The sequence below is a fragment of the Chiloscyllium punctatum genome, chromosome 7 (genome assembly GCF_047496795.1).
Source record: "Chiloscyllium punctatum isolate Juve2018m chromosome 7, sChiPun1.3, whole genome shotgun sequence".
Lineage (NCBI taxonomy): Eukaryota > Metazoa > Chordata > Chondrichthyes > Orectolobiformes > Hemiscylliidae > Chiloscyllium > Chiloscyllium punctatum.
The window spans coordinates 116,847,429-116,868,991 of record NC_092745.1 but is presented as its reverse complement, the minus strand read 5'-3'; the positions used below and the strand labels follow the sequence as shown (position 1 = coordinate 116,868,991).

General features: G+C 41.9%; 1 protein-coding gene across 1 annotated transcript in view; it reads left to right on the top strand.

The window, feature by feature from the left end:
- hfm1 (helicase for meiosis 1) overlaps positions 1–21,563 on the top strand; it is a 193,310-nt gene that overhangs the window by 24,830 nt on the left and 146,917 nt on the right. Inside the window, exons 10-14 of the mRNA XM_072573276.1 lie at positions 1,815–1,858; positions 1,955–2,056; positions 3,319–3,464; positions 8,365–8,459; positions 16,294–16,427. Coding sequence (XP_072429377.1) covers positions 1,815–1,858; positions 1,955–2,056; positions 3,319–3,464; positions 8,365–8,459; positions 16,294–16,427 — 521 coding nt within the window. The remainder of the gene's footprint in view (positions 1–1,814; positions 1,859–1,954; positions 2,057–3,318; positions 3,465–8,364; positions 8,460–16,293; positions 16,428–21,563) is intronic.

The window sequence follows — 21,563 nt, the reverse complement described above, 5'->3', positions numbered from 1 at the left end:
ATAGGATTTACGAGTATCTGGAAAGACACTGCTTGATTAGGGACAGCCAGCACGGATTTGTGAAGGGTAGGTCTTGCCTTACAAGTCTTATTGAATTCTTCGAGGAGGTGACCAAGCATGTGGATGAGGGTAGAGCAGTGGATGTAGTGTACATGGATTTTAGTAAGGCATTTGATAAGGTTCCCCATGGTAGGCTTATGCGGAAAGTCAGGAGGCATGGGATAGAGGGAAATTTGGCCAATTGGATAGAAAACTGGCTAACCGGTCGAAGTCAGAGAGTGGTGGTAGATGGTAAATATTCAGCATGGAGTCCAGTTACAAGTGGAGTTCCGCAGGGATCAGTTCTGGGTCCTCTGCTGTTTGTAATTTTTATTAATGACTTAGATGAGGGAGTCGAAGGGTGGGTCAGTAAATTTGCAGATGATACAAAGATAGGTGGAGTTGTGGACAGTGAGGAGGGCTGTTATCGGCTGCAGAGGGACTTAGATATGATGCAGAGCTGGGCTGAGGAGTGGCAGATGGAGTTCAACCCTGCCAAGTGTGAGGTTGTCCATTTTGGAAGGACAAATAAGAATGCGGAATACAGGGTTAATGGTAGGGTTCTTGGTCAGGTGGAGGAACAGAGGGATCTTGGGGTCTATGTACATAGATCTTTGAAGGTTGCCACTCAGGTGGATAGAGTTTGTAAGAAGGCCTATGGAGTATGATCGTTCATTAGCAGAGGGATTGAATTCAAGAGTCGTGAGGTGATGTTGCAGCTGTACAGGACTTTGGTTAGGCCACATTTGGAGTACTGTGTGCAGTTCTGGTCGCCTCACTTTAGGAAAGATGTGGAAGCTTTGGAGAGGGTGCAGAGAAGATTTACCAGGATGTTGCCTGGAATGGAGAGTAGGTCGTACGAGGATAGGTTGAGAGTTCTCGGCCTTTTCTCATTGGAACGGCAAAGGATGAGGGGTGACTTGATAGTGGTTTATAAGATGATCAGAGGAATAGATAGAGTAGACAGTCAGAAACTTTTTCCCCGGGTACAACAGAGTGTTACAAGGGGACATAAATTTAAGGTGAAGGGTGGAAGATATAGGGGAGATGTCAGGGGTGGGTTCTTTACCCAGAGAGTGGTGGGGGTATGGAATGCGCTGCCCGTGGGAGTGGTAGAGTCAGATTCATTGGCGACCTTTAAGCGGCATTTGGATAGGTACATGGATGGGTGCTTAATCTAGGATAGAAGTTCGGCACAACATCGTGGGCCGAAGGGCCTGTTCTGTGCTGTGTTGTTCTATGTTCTATGTACCAAGTTTTAGCAGTGTGGCTGCTTCACTCACTGAATTAGGGTCCAGGCTACTTTCCCGAAATGTTTTGAGGGGGTTTGGATTGCGTTGATTACATTGGAATAGATGGAATTTTACTGTATGTTTCAAAATCTTTCAAATTATGTTACAGCTTGCTTTATTCTATGTTATGATCTTTTCATTTGTATAATAAACTTCTGTTTTGTTGTTAAAACCAGGTGTGCAACATTGCATGCTTCTGTTTCAGTGTTTCACTTTGTTACATTTAAAAAAGTATATGATTTATCAAGCCAGATTTCAGTCTGGGAGTCTGACTAGTCTCGTAATAACATCAGTTGGGATCATAACAGATTCTACATTTTCTATCTTGCACACTGTAGATGAGTAAAACGAATGTGTCTTTCTCTGCATCATAATTTATACAATTGAAGATGTAATAATCCTGAATTTGAAAAAAAAGACTTTTCTTTGGTTTAAATAATCTTCTAAATTTATTCATGCGTCCAATGTTTTTAATTCCAACAGGTTGCAAAAATATACAAACTCAATAAAGGATTCAAAGCTTAGAGGTAAGATGTTTATATTTTGAATGGTTGAGTCAAATAAATTATATATATTTTAAAAAATCAATAATTCCAAGTGAAATTTTGCATGAATTTTAATAGATCTGTTAATATATGGAGTTGGTTATCATCATGCTGGTATGGATGTATCCGATAGAAAAGCGACTGAAGCTGCTTTCACTGCAGGAGATGTACCAGTACTTTGTAAGTTATATTTCTGTCATCTTTAGGCTTTCATGTTGTTTTCTTTGTTCAACCAGGTTAAACTGATTTCATATTTTATGGTTTTTACATTACCTCAGTTTCAGACCAACGATTACCAATGAAGCAAGGAAATAATCATCATGTTCACAATGATATGGACCTTTATGTGGCCAGTATCTTGGACAGTGATAGCAAGACCCAAAGATTGCAACAGAGATTCTTACTCTGAGCATCATCTGCCAAAATATGTCATTTGCTGCCATGTGACTTTCTACTGTTCAAAAACTATGCATGACACTGAATACACACTGTCAGGCAAATATTTAGGTTTCATAAGTAGTTTACATGAATGGATCAGATAAATGAGTACTATACAGCGCAACTCAATGTCCTAAAATTCAATGTCCTACAAATGTCCAAAGCTTAATTATGATGGATTGTTTCTAAGGTGTTTGGGCAGCCTAACATAGCCATTAGGACCATGCATATGCTCATGAAAAGTTCAACAAATTTTGTTCAGTCTTTCATGGTAATTGGATTTCCTTCAATAGAACAGGGGTTTGGCCTGTTCCACACTAGTTTCCCAGATGTGTTGTGGTCCAGCTACCAGTAGCCATCAATCATCAAGTTAATTTTATTGCAAATACACAAAACAGTTGACAATTGTGGATTGTTCCCTTCTCTGTTCTTTCCCCATCCAGGAACTTGGGCAAGACTGCCAATGATTCAGGAAGCCTAAAAAATCTGCAATTGAGCAAGTTGACTGTGGAATATGTACAGGTGCAACCAGGGCCAGGAATAGAAATCAGGGGCCCCAGTGTTGCTTCTGGATTGGACTCCAGGTTCCCAACCGAAGCACAGCAGCCCCAGTCCCAACCTGAGCACAGCAGACCCTGGTTAATGGCACCTGATGTACCCCCCCACCGTCTTGGGCACAATACCATTTGGTAGCACACCATATGTATTTAGGTGACGTCCAAGATACAATTACATTTGAATTTTGATGGTTTGGTTGACTATTAAGCAAGGCACTCTTAGGCTTGTGGCTGCATTCTTTTTGTATCTCTGCTTTCCAATGTGAGCACCAGTCACACTGATGGTTTGTGCCATGAATGCTCTTATTGGCCCAGGACATCACAATTAGCAGCAGCAGCTCTGAGATAGGGGTGTTAGGTGAATCAGAGCTGCTGTCTCCACCAAAATAGTTTCAATTAGTTTTGAAGCACTGACTGACAATGTTTTTCAATAATATTTTGTTACAGTTACTACTAGCACTTTGGCTATGGGAGTAAATTTACCAGCCCATTTAGTGGTAATTAAATCAACAGTGCATTACGCAGGAGGAATGTTTCAAGAATACAGTGAAACTGATATACTTCAAATGATGGGCCGAGCTGGTCGACCTCAGGTAGACAATAGAAAATGATAGAAGTGATGTAACAAATGTGATATGCGCTTCGTTGATCTATGCTGGGGCAGCAACATAGATGTAGATCACTTGGATGAAAGCGTAGATAGTTTTTTGTCCAAGTTTGCAGACAACAAAATTGAATGAATGAGAGGAGGAAGTTATAAAGTATTATAGACAGATAGGAATTTCAGTAGGGAAAGGTTGTAATTATCTAATTTGGACTTCGGAAATGAAAAATATTGTATATATTTTTAATGGGAGCAACTTAAGCTATCGTGAAGCAAATGGATTTCTGATCCAAATAAATCAATCACTTACAGCTAATATAACATACAAACTGCAAAGAAAAAAGCTAATGTTAGCCTTTACCTCCAAGAGGTCAGAATTCAAATTTAAGGAATTACTTAAGAATGTATTTGGGGGGAGCAAAAAGACAAGTAGTTGTTATAGGGGATTCTATAATTAGGGGGACAGATAGTATCCTGTGCAAGCGGGATTGGGAGTCCCGCATGGTGTATTACCTGCCCAGTGCCAGGGTGCAGGATATCTCCGACCAGCTTGAAAGGATATTGAAGCGGAAGGGGGAGGATCCAATTGTGTGGTCCACATTGGGACTAACAACATAGGCAAAGCTAGGGTGGAGGAACTGTTTGAACTACAGGTCCTCAAGGGTCATTATCTCCGGATTACTGCCCGAGCCATGTGCCAATTGGCATAGGGATAAGAAAGTTAGGGAAGTAAACACATGGCTAAGGGATTCGTGTGGGAAGGAGGGATTCCATTTCAAGGGGCATTGGCATCAGTTTTGGAACTGAGGGATCTGTACTGTTGGGATGATCTCCAACTGAACCAATCTGGAACCAGTGTTCTAGCGAAAAGGATAAATAGGGTAGTCAGTAGGACTTTAAATTTCTGAGTCGGTGGGGGGGGAAGGGAAAGCGAAAGCGACAGGGAGTATGGGGTTAAATGGAAAGATAAGCAGCAGGATAGCATGTATGCAGGTGGGTTTAAGCTCGACACAGACTAGGAATGCAGCAAAAAGGAAGGATAACTGAGGACATCTCATGATTTCCAATATCTTTAATTATGATAAGAAAGTTAGCATTAAGGCACTTTACCTGAATGCTTGTAATATTCATAACAAAGTAGATGAATTAACGGTACAAATCATCATGAATGATTATGATGTAGTAGGTATCACAGCGACGTGCTTGCAGGGGTTTCAGGACTGGCAGTTAAACATCCAAGGATTTACAACTTATTGAAAAGACAGGGAGGTGGGCAGAGGGGGTGGGGTTGCCTTGTTAGTTAAGAATGAAATTAAATCTATGGCACGGAATGCAATAGGGTCAGATGATGTGAGTCTGTGTGGGTGGAGATGAGGAACCACAAAGGCAAAAAACAACCATTGGGGGGGTTACGTACAGTCCTCCCGGCAGTGGTCAGGACCAGGGGTGCAAGTTGTACCAGGAAATAGATCGGGCATGTCAGAAAGGCAAGGTCACGGTGATCATGGGGGCTTCAATATGCAAATGGACTGGGTGAATAATGTTGCCGGTGGATTCAAAGAAATGGAGTTCATGGAATGCTTACAGGATGGCTTTTTGGAACAGCTTGTGATGGAGCCCACAAGAGAGCAGGCTATTCTGCAGTTAGGGCGATGTAATGAGCCAGACCAGAAAAGAACTTAAAATAAGACAACACTCAGGAGGCAGCGATCATAATATGGTAGAATTCAGTCTGCAGTTTGAAAGAAAGAAGGCAAAATCAGATGTAATAATGTTACAGTTAGATAAAGGTAATTACATGAGAGAGGAACTGACGAAAATTGACTGGAAGCAGAGCCTAGCGGGAAGGCAGTCAAGCAAATATGGCAGGAGTGTCTGGGTGTAATTGACGACAGTACAGCGGTTCATCCCAAAGAAAAGAAAGATTATCCAGGGGGGTGGTGGGATGTGTTGGGGGTGGGGGTGGGGGTGGGGGTGGGTGGGGAGGGGTTGATTAGACAGGCATGGCTGACAAAGAAAGTCAGGAAATACATCAAAGAAAAAGCGAGAGCCTAGAAAGTGGCCAAGAGCACTGGGAAATCAGAAGATTGGGAAGGCTACAAAAACAAACAGAGGATAACAAAGAGACAAATAAGGAAGGAGAGGATCAAATATGAAGGTAAGCTAGCCAATAATATTAGAAAGGATAGAAAAAGTTTCTTTCAATATACAAGAAACAAGCAAGAGGCAAAAGTAGACATCGGGCTGCTCCAAATTGATGGGAGATAAAGAAATAGCTGAAGAACTTAATAAATATTGTGTGTCAGTCTTCACAGTGGAAGACATGAGTAATCTCCCAACAATTAAAGGAGAGTCAAGGGGCAGAGTTGAGTATGGTAGCCGTTACAAAAGAGAAAGTGCTAGAAAAGCTAAAATGTCTAAAAATTGATAAATCTGCTGTCCCCAATGGGCTACATCCTCGAGTTCTGTGGGAGGTGGCTTAGGAAAGAGTGGAGGCGTTGGGTGTGATCTTTCAAACGTCACTGGTGTCAGGGAAAGTCCCAAATGATTGGAAAATCACTGTTGTAACCCCCTTGTTCAAAAAAGGATCAAGACAAAAGATGGAAAATTATCGGCCAATTAACCTAACCTCAGTTGTTGGCAAATTTCTAGAATCCATCATTAAGGATGAGATTTCTAAATTCTTGGAAGTGCAGGGTTGGATTAGAACAAGTTAGCATGGATTCAGTAAGGGGAGGTCGTGCCTGACAAACCTGTTAGAATTCTTTGAAGAGGTAACAAGTAGGTTAGACCAGGAAAACCCAGTGGATGTTATCTACCTAGACTTCCAAAAGGCTTTGATGAGGTGCCTCACGGGAGACTGCTGAGTAAGGTGAGGGCCCATGGTTTTTGAGGTGAGCTCCTGGCATGGATTGAGAATTGACTATCCGACAGAAGGCAGAGATTTAGGATAAAAGGTTCTTTTTTTGGAATAGTAGCTGGTGACAAGTGGTGTCACAGAGGGTTCAGTGTTGGGTCCGCAGCTGTTCACTTTATATATTAATGATCTGGATGAAGGGACTGGGGGCATTCTGGCGAAGTTTGCTAATGATACGAAATTAGGTGGACAGGCAGGTAGGACTGAGGAGGTGGGGAGGCTGCAGAAAGATTTCGACAGTTTAGGAGAGTGGTCCAGAAAATGGTTGATGAAATTCAGTGTGAGCAAATGCGAGATCTTGCACTTTGGAAAAAAGAATACAAGAATGGACTATTTTCTAAACGGTGAGAAATTCATAAAGCCAAAATACAAAGGGATCTGGGACTGCTAGTCCAGGATTCTCTGAAGATTAACTTGCAGGGTGAGTCCGTGATTAAGAAAACAAATGTAATGTTGTCATTTATCTCAAGAGGGTTGGAATACCAAAGCAGCGATGTGCTTCTGAGACTCTATAAAGCTCCAGTTAGGCCCCATTTGGAATACTGTGTCCAATTTTGGGCTGCACACCTCAGGAAGGACATACTGGCACTGGACTGTGTCCAGCGCAGATTCACACGGATGATCCCTGGAATGGTAGGCCTTACATAAGATGAACGGCTGAGGATTAAAATGTTTAGTTTCAAAATGACCATGTGATAGTCTACTGGTCTGATATATTCTGCACCACAGACTATTCAGACATTGATCCAGAAAATTTCAATATACCTATTCCCAGTTATAAATGACATTGAATGAAATGAAAGTCATTATTGAGTGTATTGGGGTATGAGCGTGAAAGTGGGAAAGACAAGGACTGATAAAGACTGCCAACCATATGGATTAAATGAGAGTTTTCTGGAACTGAGGGTGGATCTGCCTAGCACTGTGACCAGCAGTCCTGAATGAAATTACTTTTGATTGATGATTCATGCCTGCACATTTCCAGAACCACATTTTGCATATTTTGATAGATTAAATTTAAAAACCATAATAGAGACTCACAAATTAGTCCCCAAACTATTTTGTTTTGAGTTTTTATTTTTCATTCCTCAACTTCTGTAACCTCAAGACCTGTTCTTAGCTGATCTGCCAAAAAAACAGTATTGATTTAATGTCATTGAAAAATTATTGTTATACTTATGTTTTACACTGATAGTAATTCAGTCTGATTCAAGAGGATTTGGCAAAACTGTTTGTACAGTGCTGTTAGCTTATTGGGGAGTCAGAGCAGTTCAATTGCAATTCTGCTTTCTGAGAAATTACATGTAATTCTTCAGTTTATACTCAACTCTGCCTGTGTTGAATTATGAATTTGGTAATGACGGCTCCAGATAACATGCTTTGAATCAATTTGATCTGCCTTATATTGAAACATATTGATCCTTCTTAAGAATCCAAAAAGTGCTTTTTATTTTATATGGAAAGTTAATTCTGACAGAGGAAATATTTGAGGAAATGATACTGAAACACAATGAAAAATTTTGTGAAACTCTCATGCTGCTGCTTTTTTAGAAACAACTATGGAAGAGTCACAGTGCAAAGATTTACTGAAATACTAGTGCTCATGGAGAAGGTGATCCAAAATTTGAATATGTTGTAAATCTTGTGAATCCTACAGAAGATTTTAAAATAATTTACAGTTCTAGTCATGTCAAATGTTACATCAGATATTTCATGATCAGGATCACATAAACAAATCTTCAGTTATACTTCCAACAAAAGTTTCGACTCTTGGGTTGGCTAGAATCTCCCTGTTAATACCTAATAACCCCAACCAAGAAAGCTGGGCTGAAATCATGGCAGAGTTAAGACAATGGGTAGTACGTATGTCCTATTGAGGTGAGATTAGGACAATGTAGGCCTATACAACATATAATATGTATGAATGTAAAAGCATGTTCTAAATTCTTGAATATTTTGTAATTTCTTTTAGTTTGACACAACAGCCACAGTAGTTATCATGACAAGGATCCAAACTAAGGACAAGTACACACAGATGTTAGATGGAGTACATACCATTGAGAGCAGGTATTCTAATAGGATGAATTTAAATTGTGTATGCAGAAAGCATGCAGGCACAGTTTTAAGTACAGTGCTACTATTGTTTGAACACATTTCTCTGTGGTTCACACATGTACAGATTTTAGGCAGATGAATGATTGCAGGGTTCATCTATCGATGTTATGTAGAGTTCAACTTTTTTTGGGTTACAATGACGAGGAGTTTGAACATGATGTATATGAAGGCAAATAGAGAATGAAAAGCTGAAAATGTTTTCTTTTGATTTGGATTCTTCAAGTGCTGTTTTCTCAGACTGTCAGATGTAAGTGCATTCCTCAAAAGATTTCACTTGGTGATAATTGTAATCATTGAGCTATTCATGCTTTGCTTTCAGCTGTACTGAGTTATAACATAGCAGTGCTAACAAACTAAGCAAGCCAATCATCAGAAACAAGTAATAATCAGAATTAAGCACACACATAAGCTAACTGACTAACTAAATGGTCAGTCCCAAAGAAGGGTTACAGTCCCAAAATGTTAATTTCTCCACCTCCTGATGCTGCCTGGCTTGTTGTGTTCTTCCACACTCCAGCTTGTCTAACTCAACGGTATGCCATTTACATTGCTGATAGGAAATGATTCATTGCATCAAAATAAATAAAGAAGCCTCAATGAACTGATTTGATAGTAAGTATAGTGGTAGCTTAGGGTGCCTCACTTGTGGCTCCTGATTCATGCATAAAAGGATTGTCTTGTGGTTAACACTATTCTTAAAATAAACAACCTTGTATAAAATTGAGGTCATAGGGATCACAACGATTATGTTTAGCATGTAAATAAGTAGATGGTTATCATTAGGACTGAAACTGTCCTGCAGATGAAACTGTTGATAAAGTTGGAATAAAAATGACAAAGGGGACCAAGAAGCCTGGGTTCAAATAATAACATCTCTGAACAGATTGAATAGAAAAATACATTAATTAAAAACATTTTTTTAAATGTTTAAAAATGACAATAGAGAGCTGTAATGGGACAGTGATAAGATTCCTACTTCTGAACCAGGAGGTTCAGGCTCAAATCTCATCTTGTGTAGAGGTGTGTAAATACATCTCTAAGCAGGTTGGTGAGGAAAATACCGAAAAAGCAATGAATCTATTTTTTTTTTGAAAGAACGTTGCAGACTCTGAACTGTATGCCTCCTTCCAGAATGCTATCAAATCAATCTAAACATATAAAAACAAAAAGAACTGCTACAAATCAGAAAAAAAAACCAGAAGTTGCTGGAAATGCTCAGCAGGTCTGGCAGCAACTATGAAGAGAAATCAGAGTTAACGTTTCAGGTCTGATGACTCTTCCTCAGAATAGAATCTAAGCAGGCCTGGCAGCAACTGTAAAGAGAAATCAGAGTTAATGCTTCGGGTCCGGTGATTCATCCCCAGAATGGAATCTAAGCATATGCTTTTTCAACAGCTCCAAAAGTAATTTTAAAATTTTAACCACCCTGCCATCTTGGTGAAGGGAAGGAGGTTAATATCAGCTCATTGTGACATCAGCATTTGTCATGAAAGCTATCAAAATTATTTTAAAAGAATGAAAACGAATATACTTCTTTCCTGAATCTACCTACTAGCCATATTTTTTTTAAAAATTCACTCATAGAAATTGGGCATCTCAGGCTGGGCCAGCATTTAATGCCCATCCCTAATTGCCCAGAGGGCAGTTGAGAGGTAACTAACTGCATTGCTGTGGGTCTGGAGTCACATGTAGTCCAGATCAGGTAAGGATGTCAGATTTCCTTCCCAAAAGGAATTAGTGAACTGGATGGGTGTTTCTAACAATTGACAATAGATTCATGGTCCACCATTAGACCCTTAATTCCAGATTCTTTATTCTATTCAAATTCCATCATCCGTCACAATGGAATGCAAACCCAGATCCCCAGAACATTAGCTGAGTTTCTGGATTAGTCTCGCAATAATACCACGAGACCAATACTGTTTTGAGTTTTCATCTTACAGTCAACGGGCCAGGATTGCAAGAATGTCAAATGTTAAAGGGAACAACAATTTATATTGTAAGTTACAAGAATACTGATAGGTTGGCAAGTGGACTCCACTGTGGTTGAGAAGTTGCCATGGAGAATGTAGATGTGAAGAAGATGTTTCCAATAGCAGGAGATACTAGGATCCAAAGGCACAGTCTTAGACTGAAGGGTTGAGGAGGAATTTCTTTAGCCAATGTGTGGTAAATCTATGGAACTCATTGCTGCAGAAGTCTGTGGAGGCCACGTGATTGAGTGTATTTAAGACAGAGGTAGATAAGTTCTTGATTAGTAAAGAAATCAAAGATTATGGGGAGAAGACAGTAGAATAGGCTTGAGAAACATTAAAGCCATGATGGAATGGAAAAGCAAATTAGAGGGGCTGAATAGCCGAATTCTGCTCCTATATTTTAAAGCCTTACGGTCTTACCCTTCCAGAGTAATAAGGTAGAGCACTTTTCAGGATTGAAAATGGTGTCCTCAGGCCCGTTCTTGAGTTTGCACAGTATCCACTGAGCAATGATCTGATTGAGGTAGTCATTATCCTGTGGGACTGTATTGAAACTGTGCAGACTGTATCTTCTTTATTTTATATATTTTTGATTGTGAACCGAAATGGGAAAGGACTGTGTTGAAAACCAAGGACTGGGGAAGGGATTACTGAACTGTTTAAAAGCACATAACTGGTGCAAGTTGTGTTACTTACATTATTGTTCAAGCAGTGGAAGAGGTTCATACAGTCAAACTGTGTGCAAAGAGAGATTCATCCAGAAACAAGATTGGTCAGTGATGTGGTGACTAGTAGTCGATGACAAATGCTTTCTGCCTGCCAATAACTATCCCACTATGCATCCTGCATGGGGCGGTGCGGTGGCTCAGGTCTTTCACAGCAGCAGGGACCTGCATTCAATTCCACCTCAGGTGATTGTCTGTGTGGAGTTTGCACATTCTCCCTGTATCTGCATGAGTTTCCCCCTCATGCTCCACAGTCCAAAGTTGTGAAGGTTAGGTGTTTTAGTCATGCTAAATTGCCCACAGTGTCCAGGGATGTACAGGCGAGGTGGATTAGCTATGGGAAATGCAGGTTACAGTGATAGAATATGTTATTAATGTTTTCTTCACGTAGATGAAGGTAGACTATGTGGAGGTCAATGATACACTACACAATGTTACCAAAGGCACAAATTATCCTTTGATTTGTTTTGGATTTACATCTATTATTCTATGATTCTGTAAATGCAAGAAAATAGGGAGAGGATAGGGGAGTGGGACTATCTAAATTGTTCTTCAATGACCACAATGACTGATGGGCTGTAACCATTTAATGATTTTTTTTCTGCACAAACAATTTATCTGTGATTTAGGATTTTTAATGTGGATTAATTCCATTAATGGAGGTATTAGGGGTCTTGTCTGCTGATGAAGAGCCAGCATGAGACCTGTGCAAGAAGGGTCCCAGTACGCCTAAGTGTGGACAACAAACCTTTTACACAAGTTAGAACCCTAGGGACAGAAATCCCAGCTACTTATATATATGACAAATTTGAGGCCATCAGCTCTCTTAAATGGCAAGCACCTGAGGAGGCTGTGGCTTTTACCAACACTGCTAGGGGTTACAGGGAGAGGGTTTGGAGATGAGCAGTAAGGGCTGGTGTTTGGCTATAATTCCCAATGTTGTGTCCCTCAACCAGGCAGTGAGTGCCCTTAAACAAAGGATACCCCACCCTCTTTCATGAGACTATCTAACCACTGTCCTTTGGCATTCACTGTTGTGACTATCACTGAATCCCACACTATCAACATTCTGGACCAGAAACTCAACTGAACCTGGCATATAAATACAGTGGCTGCAAGAGCAAGTCAGAGGCTAAGAATCCAGCAACAAATAACTCATCTCCTGACTTCCAAAAGCCTGTTCACCATCTACAAGTCAGAAGTGTGATGGAATACTCCCCACCTGCTTAGATGAGTGAGCTCCAAAGACACTCAAGAAGCTTGACACTATCCAGGACAAAGCAACCCACTTGCTTGGTACTATAACCACAGGCTGCTCAGGCGCAGCAGTGTGTACTATTTAGAAGATGCACTGCACTGCAGAAAGTCACTAAGGCTCCTTAGACTGCATCTTCCAAACCCATTATCACTTCCACCTAGGAGGACAAGGGCAACAAATACATTGGAACACCATCACCTGCAAGTTCTCGAAGCTACTAACCATCTGACTTGGAAATATATCAGTGCTCCTTCACTGTTGCTGGGTCAAAATCATGGAATTCCCTCCATATTGGCATTGTGGTTCTATCCAGAGCACATGAACTGCAGTGTTCAAGAAGGCAGTTCACTGCTACTTTCAAGTACAGCTAGGAACAGAAAGTAAATGCTGGCCAGTCAGCAATGCCTATGTCCAATGAGCGGATAAATAAAAAAGGAATGAGTTCAGGTGCAGAAATTTCAAGTTAAAAATTACACAGCACCAGGTTATAGTCCAACTGGTTTAATTGGAGCATTAGCTTTCGGAGCACTGCTCCTTCATCAGGTGGTTATGACAACCACCTGATGAAGGAGCAGCGCTCCGAAACCTAGTGATTCTGATTAAACCTGTTGGACTACAACCTGGTGTTGTGTGATTTTTAACTTTGTACACCCCAGTTTAACACCAGCATCTCCAAATCAGAAATTTAAAGGTCGCCGCCAGAGGGTTTGCAGGCAAAGACACCTGTAAAATTTCCTCGGTGACTTTCCCACTACCTTGGGATCCCTTTTCTCTGTTTAGCAGAGGCCGAGTACTTCTGCCCCTTCCTCTAATAGAGACTCTTAGAAGTCCATTTATGACCACTTAAAGTCTGCTTTTAACCTGTCTTCAATTTTGAGACCAGTGCTTTGAGTACACGAGTGTGTGTGTGTTACTAATGTCCCTGAAGGAAGGAAACTGTTGTCTTTACCTGGTCTGTCCTATATGTGACTCCAGATCCACAACAATGTGGTTGACTTTTAGCTGCCCTCTCGTAACTAGAACAAATAACAAAAACAATACAGTGCGGGAACAGACACTTCAATCCTCCAAACCTGCACCAACACATGTTGCTGTTCTGTATTAAAACTGATTTCACTTACAGAATCTATATCCCTTTATTCCCTTCCTCTTCATGTATTTGTCCAGGTGTTTCTTGAATGCTGTAACTGCTTCCACCACTTCCTGTAGCAGTATGTTCCAAGTACCCAGCTTCCTTTTGTGAAAAACTTGACTAACATCTCTTTTAAACTTCTCCCACTGCGCCTTGAACCTGTGTCTCCTAGTAATTGACCCCTCCACCCTGGAAAAAAGCCTCATACTTTTCACCCTATCCATGACTTTCACAATGTTCCAGTGGAAACAAACTCAGTCTATCCAATCTTTCTTCATAGCTAAAATCTCCCATACGAGGCAACATACTGGTAAATCTTTTCTGTACCCTCTCCAAAGCATTAGTGTGCTGACCAGAACTGTATGCAATATTCTAAGTGTAGCCTAACTAAAGTTCTAGAAAGCAGCAGCAAACCTTATCTGTCCTTGTACTCAATGCCCCTTCCAATGAAGGTAAGCATGCCATAGGCCGTTTTTTACAACCTTATCTACCCGTACTGCCATCTTCAGTGATCTGTAGATCTGCATACCCAGATCCCTCTGCATATCAATAGTCCTAAGGGTTCTGCCGTTGACTGTATAATTTCCACCTGTACTTAACCTTCCAAAATGCATCATCTCATACTTATCCAGATTAAATTCCATCTGTAATTTCCATCTCACTATCTGCAACTCCACCAATCTTTATATCATCCGCAAACTTACTCATTAGACTAGAACATTTTCCTCCAAATCATGTATGTAGACCACAAATAGCAGAGGTCCCAGCACTGATCCCTGTGGAACACCACTAATTACAACCCTCCATTCCAAAAAGCATCCTTCCACTGCCACCCTCCATCTCCCATGACTAAGGCAGTTCTGTATCCATCTTGCCAGTTCACCCCGGTACCTGTGACTTCACTTTTTGTACCTGTCTGCTATGGCGGACCTTGTCAAAGGCTTTACTGAAGCCCAAGTTGACAATATCAACTGCATTTCCCTCATGGATCATCTTCATCACAGGTACTGGGGTGAACTGGCAAGATGGATACAGAACTGCCTTAGTCATGGGAGATGGAGGGTGGCAGTGGAAGGATGCTTTTTGGAATGGAGGGTGTTCCACAGGGATCAGTGCTGGGACCTCTGCTATTTGTGGTCTACATACATGATTTGGAGGAAAATGTTCTAGTCTAATGAGTAAGTTTGCGGATGATATAAAGATTGGTGGAGTTGCGGATAGTGAGGAGGATTGCCAGAGGATACAGTAGGATATAGATCAGTTGGAGACATGGGCAGAAAAATTGCAGATGGAGTTTAATCTGGATAAGTATGAGATGATGCCTCAAAAAACTCAGTCAAATTCGTGAGGCACAAAGCCACACTGTCGACTGCTAATCAGTCCATTTGCTTTGAAATGCATATCGATCTTGTCCCTGAGAATCATTTCCAATAATTTCCCTACCACTGACGTGAGGCTCAAAAGCCTGTATTTTCCAGGATTATCCCTGCCGCACTTCTCAAACAATGGGACAACATTGGCTATTCTCCATCCTCTGGGACCTCACCTATGGCCAAAGAGGATACAATGGCCTAGTCCATGATGTCCATATCCTATGAATGAATTTTTAAAAAGTCATGCTGCTGAGTTCTCAAAGAAGAAAAGGAGTCATTTCCCCCTTTTCATGTGCCAGTCAATTCTCCCCATGCTGGGACTACACATCTTTCTGACAAGTAGACAATGCAGTTGATATTGTCAGCTCTCTCAGGTGGGATTGCATCCAGAATGGGGTTGCTTGAAGTCTCACCATAATTCAGTGAGAACATTAATTGGTTGTGGGAAACACAATATTGGTGGCCTTGCTTTCCCAGCCAACTCTTTGAGTAATTTGAGAAACTTTACTACTCATCCAATTCTGCCCAACTGCTTTTCTACTTTCTGGAAACTTATGTATCATATTGGTCACTTCGTGTATGAATTTATTTTTCTAATATCAGTTCTAAGATTATAATTTAGCCATTTGAACTTGTGTCTCCTAACTCTACTCCCACACTTTAATTTATCATCGCAATAAATAAATAAATAAATAATCATAAGATCAGCTCTTGGAGATCTCTAATCCATATTGAAAAACATTATTTCTGTCTTGCCTCGCAATTCATACTTATTGTGTTACTTAGTGGTAGAGACCTATTATCTCGGGCTTAACCTAGTTTCATATGCAAGGCCTTGGTGTTATTCATCCTGGCACTGATTAATTTCCCACCCATTGTGTTCGGAGATGGACTTACACAGTGTTTCACCTCCTAGTTTGTTCTCCAACTGACTGTGAGTAATGCCACTGAGAGCTTGTCTCATCAATGAGGAAGGAAATAAGCAGAAAAATTGCAATGTAATTAAACTGTGTTATTGTAATATTTTGCAAAACAATGTTTTGATGGAAAAGACTCAACAGTGAATAGGAACCTTCATCAAAAGATTGAATAAATAATGAGATATTGAAAGTGCACAGAAAATTGACTGTGCTGTTGTAGATTAATGTGATTGAATTGACTGGAAATGCATATAATTTTGGTAAATCATTGTACCTGTATATCTATGTGACAGTTTCAGATTTTCAAAATGAACCCTAATTCCAGAGGTTTAATCTGGAGTGCTAGTAAACAAGTTTTAAGGATTATGTATTTTGAGGTCTCATACTTGTTTCTGTTGACAGTTTACACAAGCATCTTGTTGAACATTTGAATGCTGAAATAATACTGAATACAATCACTGATGTCAATGTTGCTTTGGAGTGGATACGATCAACATTTCTTTACATAAGAGCTTTTAAAAATCCAAACCACTATGGTAAGAATGAAAGCTTCCTAAAGTTGCACCTTAGCTTACAACATTATTTTTCACGGGTAGATTTTTACTCATATCTCTTCCAGATTGATAAAATAAAGGTTCTGTTTCTGCCAGTCGTCATGATCCAATACACAATGAGTTTAGGAAATTTCAATTTAGTTTGTAATAGATGTACATAAACTTCCTCTCAAAGGAGTGGCTTATGAAAATGCCAGAAATGGTGTTAAGACTGAGGATTGGGAGATATTTGGGACCTAACAAAGAAGGACTGAAGAACTGATGAGGATCACATTTGGACCATCCTGGTCGGACCACATTCGGAGTATTGTGTGCAGTTTTGGGCCCTATAATCTCTGGAAGGATGTACTGAACTTGGAACGTGTTCAGAGGAGGTTCCCGAGAATGGTCCCATGAATAGAAAGCTTAATATATGAGGTATGTTTGAGGACTCTGCTTCTATGCTCAATGGAGTTTTAAAGGATGTGGGGGGATCTAATTGAAACATAGAGAATACTGAATGGCCTGGTCATAGTAGATATTGGGAAGCTGGTTGCATGGGTGGGATAGATGGGGACCCGAGGGCACAGCCTTAGAGTAAAGGGAAGACCTTGTAGAACAGAGATAAGGAGAAACCACTTTGGCCAGGAGCTGTGGAGGCCTGATCATTGTGTCTATTTCAGACTGAGATAGATATGTTCTTGACGATCAAGGGGACCAAAGAGAGAAAGTGAAAGAATAGGGTTGAGAAACATCAGCCATGATTGAATGGCAGATGGGTTGAATGGCCTAATTTCTGTTCCTATGTCTTATGGTCCAAAAAAACCATTATGGATCCATGCTAACTGGGATCAGAAGGTGGGAATGGGGTGCTAGAAAAGCACAGCAGGTCAGTCAGCATCCAGGGAGTAATGCCCTTCATCCAAACACCTGCTGTGCTTTTCCAGCATCCCACTTTGAGTCTGATCTCCAGCATCTGCAATCCTCACTTTCTCCTGGGAACAGAAGGTGACCTATAAAAGCTTCTATTGATATATGAAAGGAAAGACTACAGCAAGGATATATGTAGGCCCATTGCAAATGGAACAGAAGGAATTACAGTGAAGAATAAGACAATGGCACCATGGCTCAGTGGTTAGCACTGCTGCCTCACAGCACCAGGGACCCAAGTTCGATTCCAGCCTCGGGCAACTGTCTGTGTAGAGTTTGCACATTATCCCTGTATCTACATGGGTCTCCTCCCACAGCCCAAACATGTGCAGGTTAGGTGAATTGACCATGCTAAATTGCCCATGCTGATCAGGGATGTGTAGGCTCGGTGAAGTCAGGGGAAATGTAGAATAATTGGGGTAGGAAAATGGATCTGGGTGGGATACTGTTCGGAGGGTTGGTGTGGACTTGTTGAACCAAATGGTCTGTTTCAACACTGTCGGGATTCTATAAAGTGGTGAATTAATGAAATTAGAGCTCTTGGGATTGGGGGAAAGTACTAGAAAGCAGTGGTAAGATCATTGTCAGGATGGCACACTATTACAACTGGGATTCTGCAAAGATCTATGCCAGGTCCCCAACTATTGACGATCTGTATTAATATGGGTGGCACGGTGGCACAGTGGTTAGCATTGCTGCCTCAAAGCGCCAGAGACCCGGGTTCAATTCCTGCCTCAGGCGACTGACTGTGTGGAGTTTGCACATTCTCCCCGTGTCTGCATGGGTTTCTGCCGGGTGCTCCGCTTTCCTCCCACAATCCAAAAATGTGCAGGTTAGGTGAATTGGCCATGCTAAATTGCCCGTCGTGTTAGGGGCAGGGGTAAATGTAGAGGAGTGGGTCTGGGTGGGTTGCGCTTTGGTAGATCGGTGTGGACTTGTTAGGTCGAAGGGCCTGTTTCCACTCTGTAAGTAATCTAATCTGATCTAATGATTTGGAAGTGGGGACATTGTAATATTTCCAGATTTATGGATGACACCAAAACGGGTGTGAATGTAAGTTGCAAGAGGATGCAGGGAGGCTTCAAGAAGACATAAGTAAAGGTACAGCTGTAATAGTCTTACCAGACTATAAGGCTGCTCTCTCATCAGTGTGATACAACTCGTGATAGTCATCATGCCTTAGAGTGAGGAGAAGTTGAGAAGAAAAATCTTTTATGGTAACTTTAGCCAGTGCAGGAATTGAGCTCACACTGCTTAGAAGGGAAGGGTGGTGAAAGGTAGAGCGATAGTTATTGGGGACTCAATAGTGAGGGGCACAGATAGGCGGTTTTGTGGGGGCGACAGAGACTCACGATTGGTATGTTGCCTCCCAGGTGCAAGGGTACGTGATGTCTCTGATCGTGTTTTCCGGGTCCTTAAGGGGGAGGGGGAACAGCCCCAGATCGTGGTCCACGTTGGCGCCAACGACATAGGTAGGAAGAGGGGTGAGGATGTTAGACAGGCTTTCAGGGAGCTAGGCTGGAAGCTCAGAGCTAGAACAAACAGAGTTGTTGTCTCTGGTTTGTTACCCGTGCCACGTGATAGAGAGTCGAGGAATAGGGAGAGAGAGGAGTTAAATGCGTGGCTACAGGGATGGTGCAGGAGGGAGGGATTCCGGTATTTGGATAACTGGGGTTCTTTCTGGGGAAGGTGGGACCTCTATAAACAGGATGGTCTACACCTGAACCTGAGGGGCACCAGTATCCTTGGGGGGAGGTTTTCTAGTACTCTTTGGGAGGGTTTAAACTAACTCTGCAGGGGCATGGGAACCTGGAGTGTAGCTTTAGGGTACAGGACCTTGAGTGTAGGGAGGTTAGGAACATGGCATCGATCTCGAAGGAGGGTGCCTGTAAACAGGAAGGTGGCTTGAAGTGTGTATACTTCAATGCCAGAAGTATAAGAAATAAGGTAGGTGAGCTTGCAGCATGGGTTGGTACCTGGGACTTCGATGTTGTAGCCATTACAGAGATGTGGGTAGAACAGGGATAGGAATGGCTGTTGCAGGTTCCAGGGTTTAAATGTTTTAGTAGGGTCAGAGATGGGGGTAAAAGAGGGGGAGGTGTGGCATTGCTTGTCAAGGATAGTATTACAGCAGTAGAAAGGGTGATGGAGGAAGACTTGCCATCTGAGGTAGTTTGGGCGGAGGTTAGAAATAGGAAAGGTGAGGTCACCCTGTTAGGAGTTTTCTACAGGCCTCCTAATAGTCCTAGAGATGTAGAAGAAAGGATTGCGAGGATGATTCAGGATAAGAGTGAAAGTAGCAGGGTGGTTGTTATGGGGGACTTTAACTTCCCAGATATTGACTGGGAAAGCTATAGCTCGAGTTCGTGAGATGGGTCGGTGTTTGTCCAATGTGTGCAGGAGGGTTTCCTGACACAATATGTAGACAGGCCAACAAGAGGTGAGGCTATACTGGATTTGGTTCTAGGTAATGAACCAGGCCAGGTGTTAGACTTGGAGGTAGGTGAGCACTTTGGGGGCAGTGACCACAACTTTTACTCTAGTGATGGAGAGGGATAAGTGTGCACTGCAGGGCAACGGTTATAGCTGGGGGCAGGGAAATTATGATGCGGTGAGGCATGACTTAGGATGCGTGGATTGGAAAAATAGGCTTCAAGGGAAGAACACAAATGATATGTGGAGATTGTTCAAGGAACAGCTAATGGGTGTCCTTGATAAGTATGTACCAGTCAGGCAGGGAGTAAAGGGTCTTGTGAGGGAGCCATGGTTTAACAAGGAATTGGAATCCCTTGTGAAAGAGAAGAGGGCGGCCTATGTAAAGATGAGGCGTGAAGGTTCAGTTGGGGCAATTGAGAGTTATAAGGTAGCCAGGAAGGATCTAAAGAGAGAGCTAAGAGCAGCGAGAAGGGGACATGAAAAGTCCTTAGTTGGTAGGATTAGGGAAAACCCAAAGGCTTTCTATAGGTATGTCAGGAAGAAAAGGATGACTAGGGTAGGTATCGGTCCAGTCAAGGATAGTAGTGGGAAGTTGTGTGTGGAGGCGGAGGAGATCGGTGAGACACTAAATCAATACTTTTCGTCAGTATTCACTCAGGAACAGGACATTGTTGCCGATGTGAATACTGAGTCACAATTAATTAGAATGGACGGCTTTGAGGTATGTAGGGAAGAGGTGTTGGAAATTCTGGAAAGGATGAAAATAGATCAGTCCCCTGGGCCTGATGGCATTTATCCTAGGATCCTCTGGGAAGCTAGGGAGGAGATAGCGGAGCCATTGGCCTTGATTTTTATGTCGTCGTTGTCTACGGGAATAGTGCCAGAAGACTGGAGGATAGCGAATGTGGTCCCCTTGTTCAAGAAGGGGAGCAGGGATAGCCCGAGTAACTATAGGCCAGTGAGTCTCACTTCTGTTGTGGGCAAAGTCTTAGAGAGAATTGTAATGGATAGGATTTATGAACATCTGGATCGGAATAATGTGATCAAGGATAGTCAGCAGGGTTTTGTGAAGGGCAGGTCGTGCCTCACAAACCTTATTGAATTCTTTGAGAAGGTGACCAAGGAAGTGGACGAGGGTAAAGCAGTAGATGTGATGTATATGGATTTTAGCAAGGCGTTCGATAAGGTACCCCATGGCAGGCTAATGCAAAAACTACGGAGGTATGGCATTGAGGGTGCATTAGAGGTTTGGATTAGGAATTGGCTGGCTGGAAGGAGACAGAGGGTAGTAGTTGATGGTATAGATTCATCCTGGAGTGCAGTGACTAGCGGTGTTCCACAAGGATCTGTTTTGGGACCATTGCTGTTTGTCATTTTTATAAATGACCTGGAGGAGGGGCTTGAAGGCTGGGTGAGCAAGTTTGCGGATGACACAAAAGTTGGTGGAGTTGTGGACAGCGAAGAAGGATGTGGCAGGTTACAGCGGGATATAGTTAAGTTGCAGAGCTGGGCAGAAAGGTGGCAAATGGAATTCAATGTAGCTAAGTGTGAAGTCATTCACTTTGGTAGGAGTAACAAGAAGATGGATTACTGGGCTAATGGTAGACTACTTGGTAGTGTGGATGAGCAGAGGGATCTTGGTGTCCATGTACACAGATCTTTGAAAGTTGCCACCCAGGTAAATAGTGCTGTGAAGAAGGCATATGGTGTACTGGGCTTTATTGGTAGAGGAATTGAGTTCCGGAATCCTGAGGTCATGTTGCAGTTGTATAG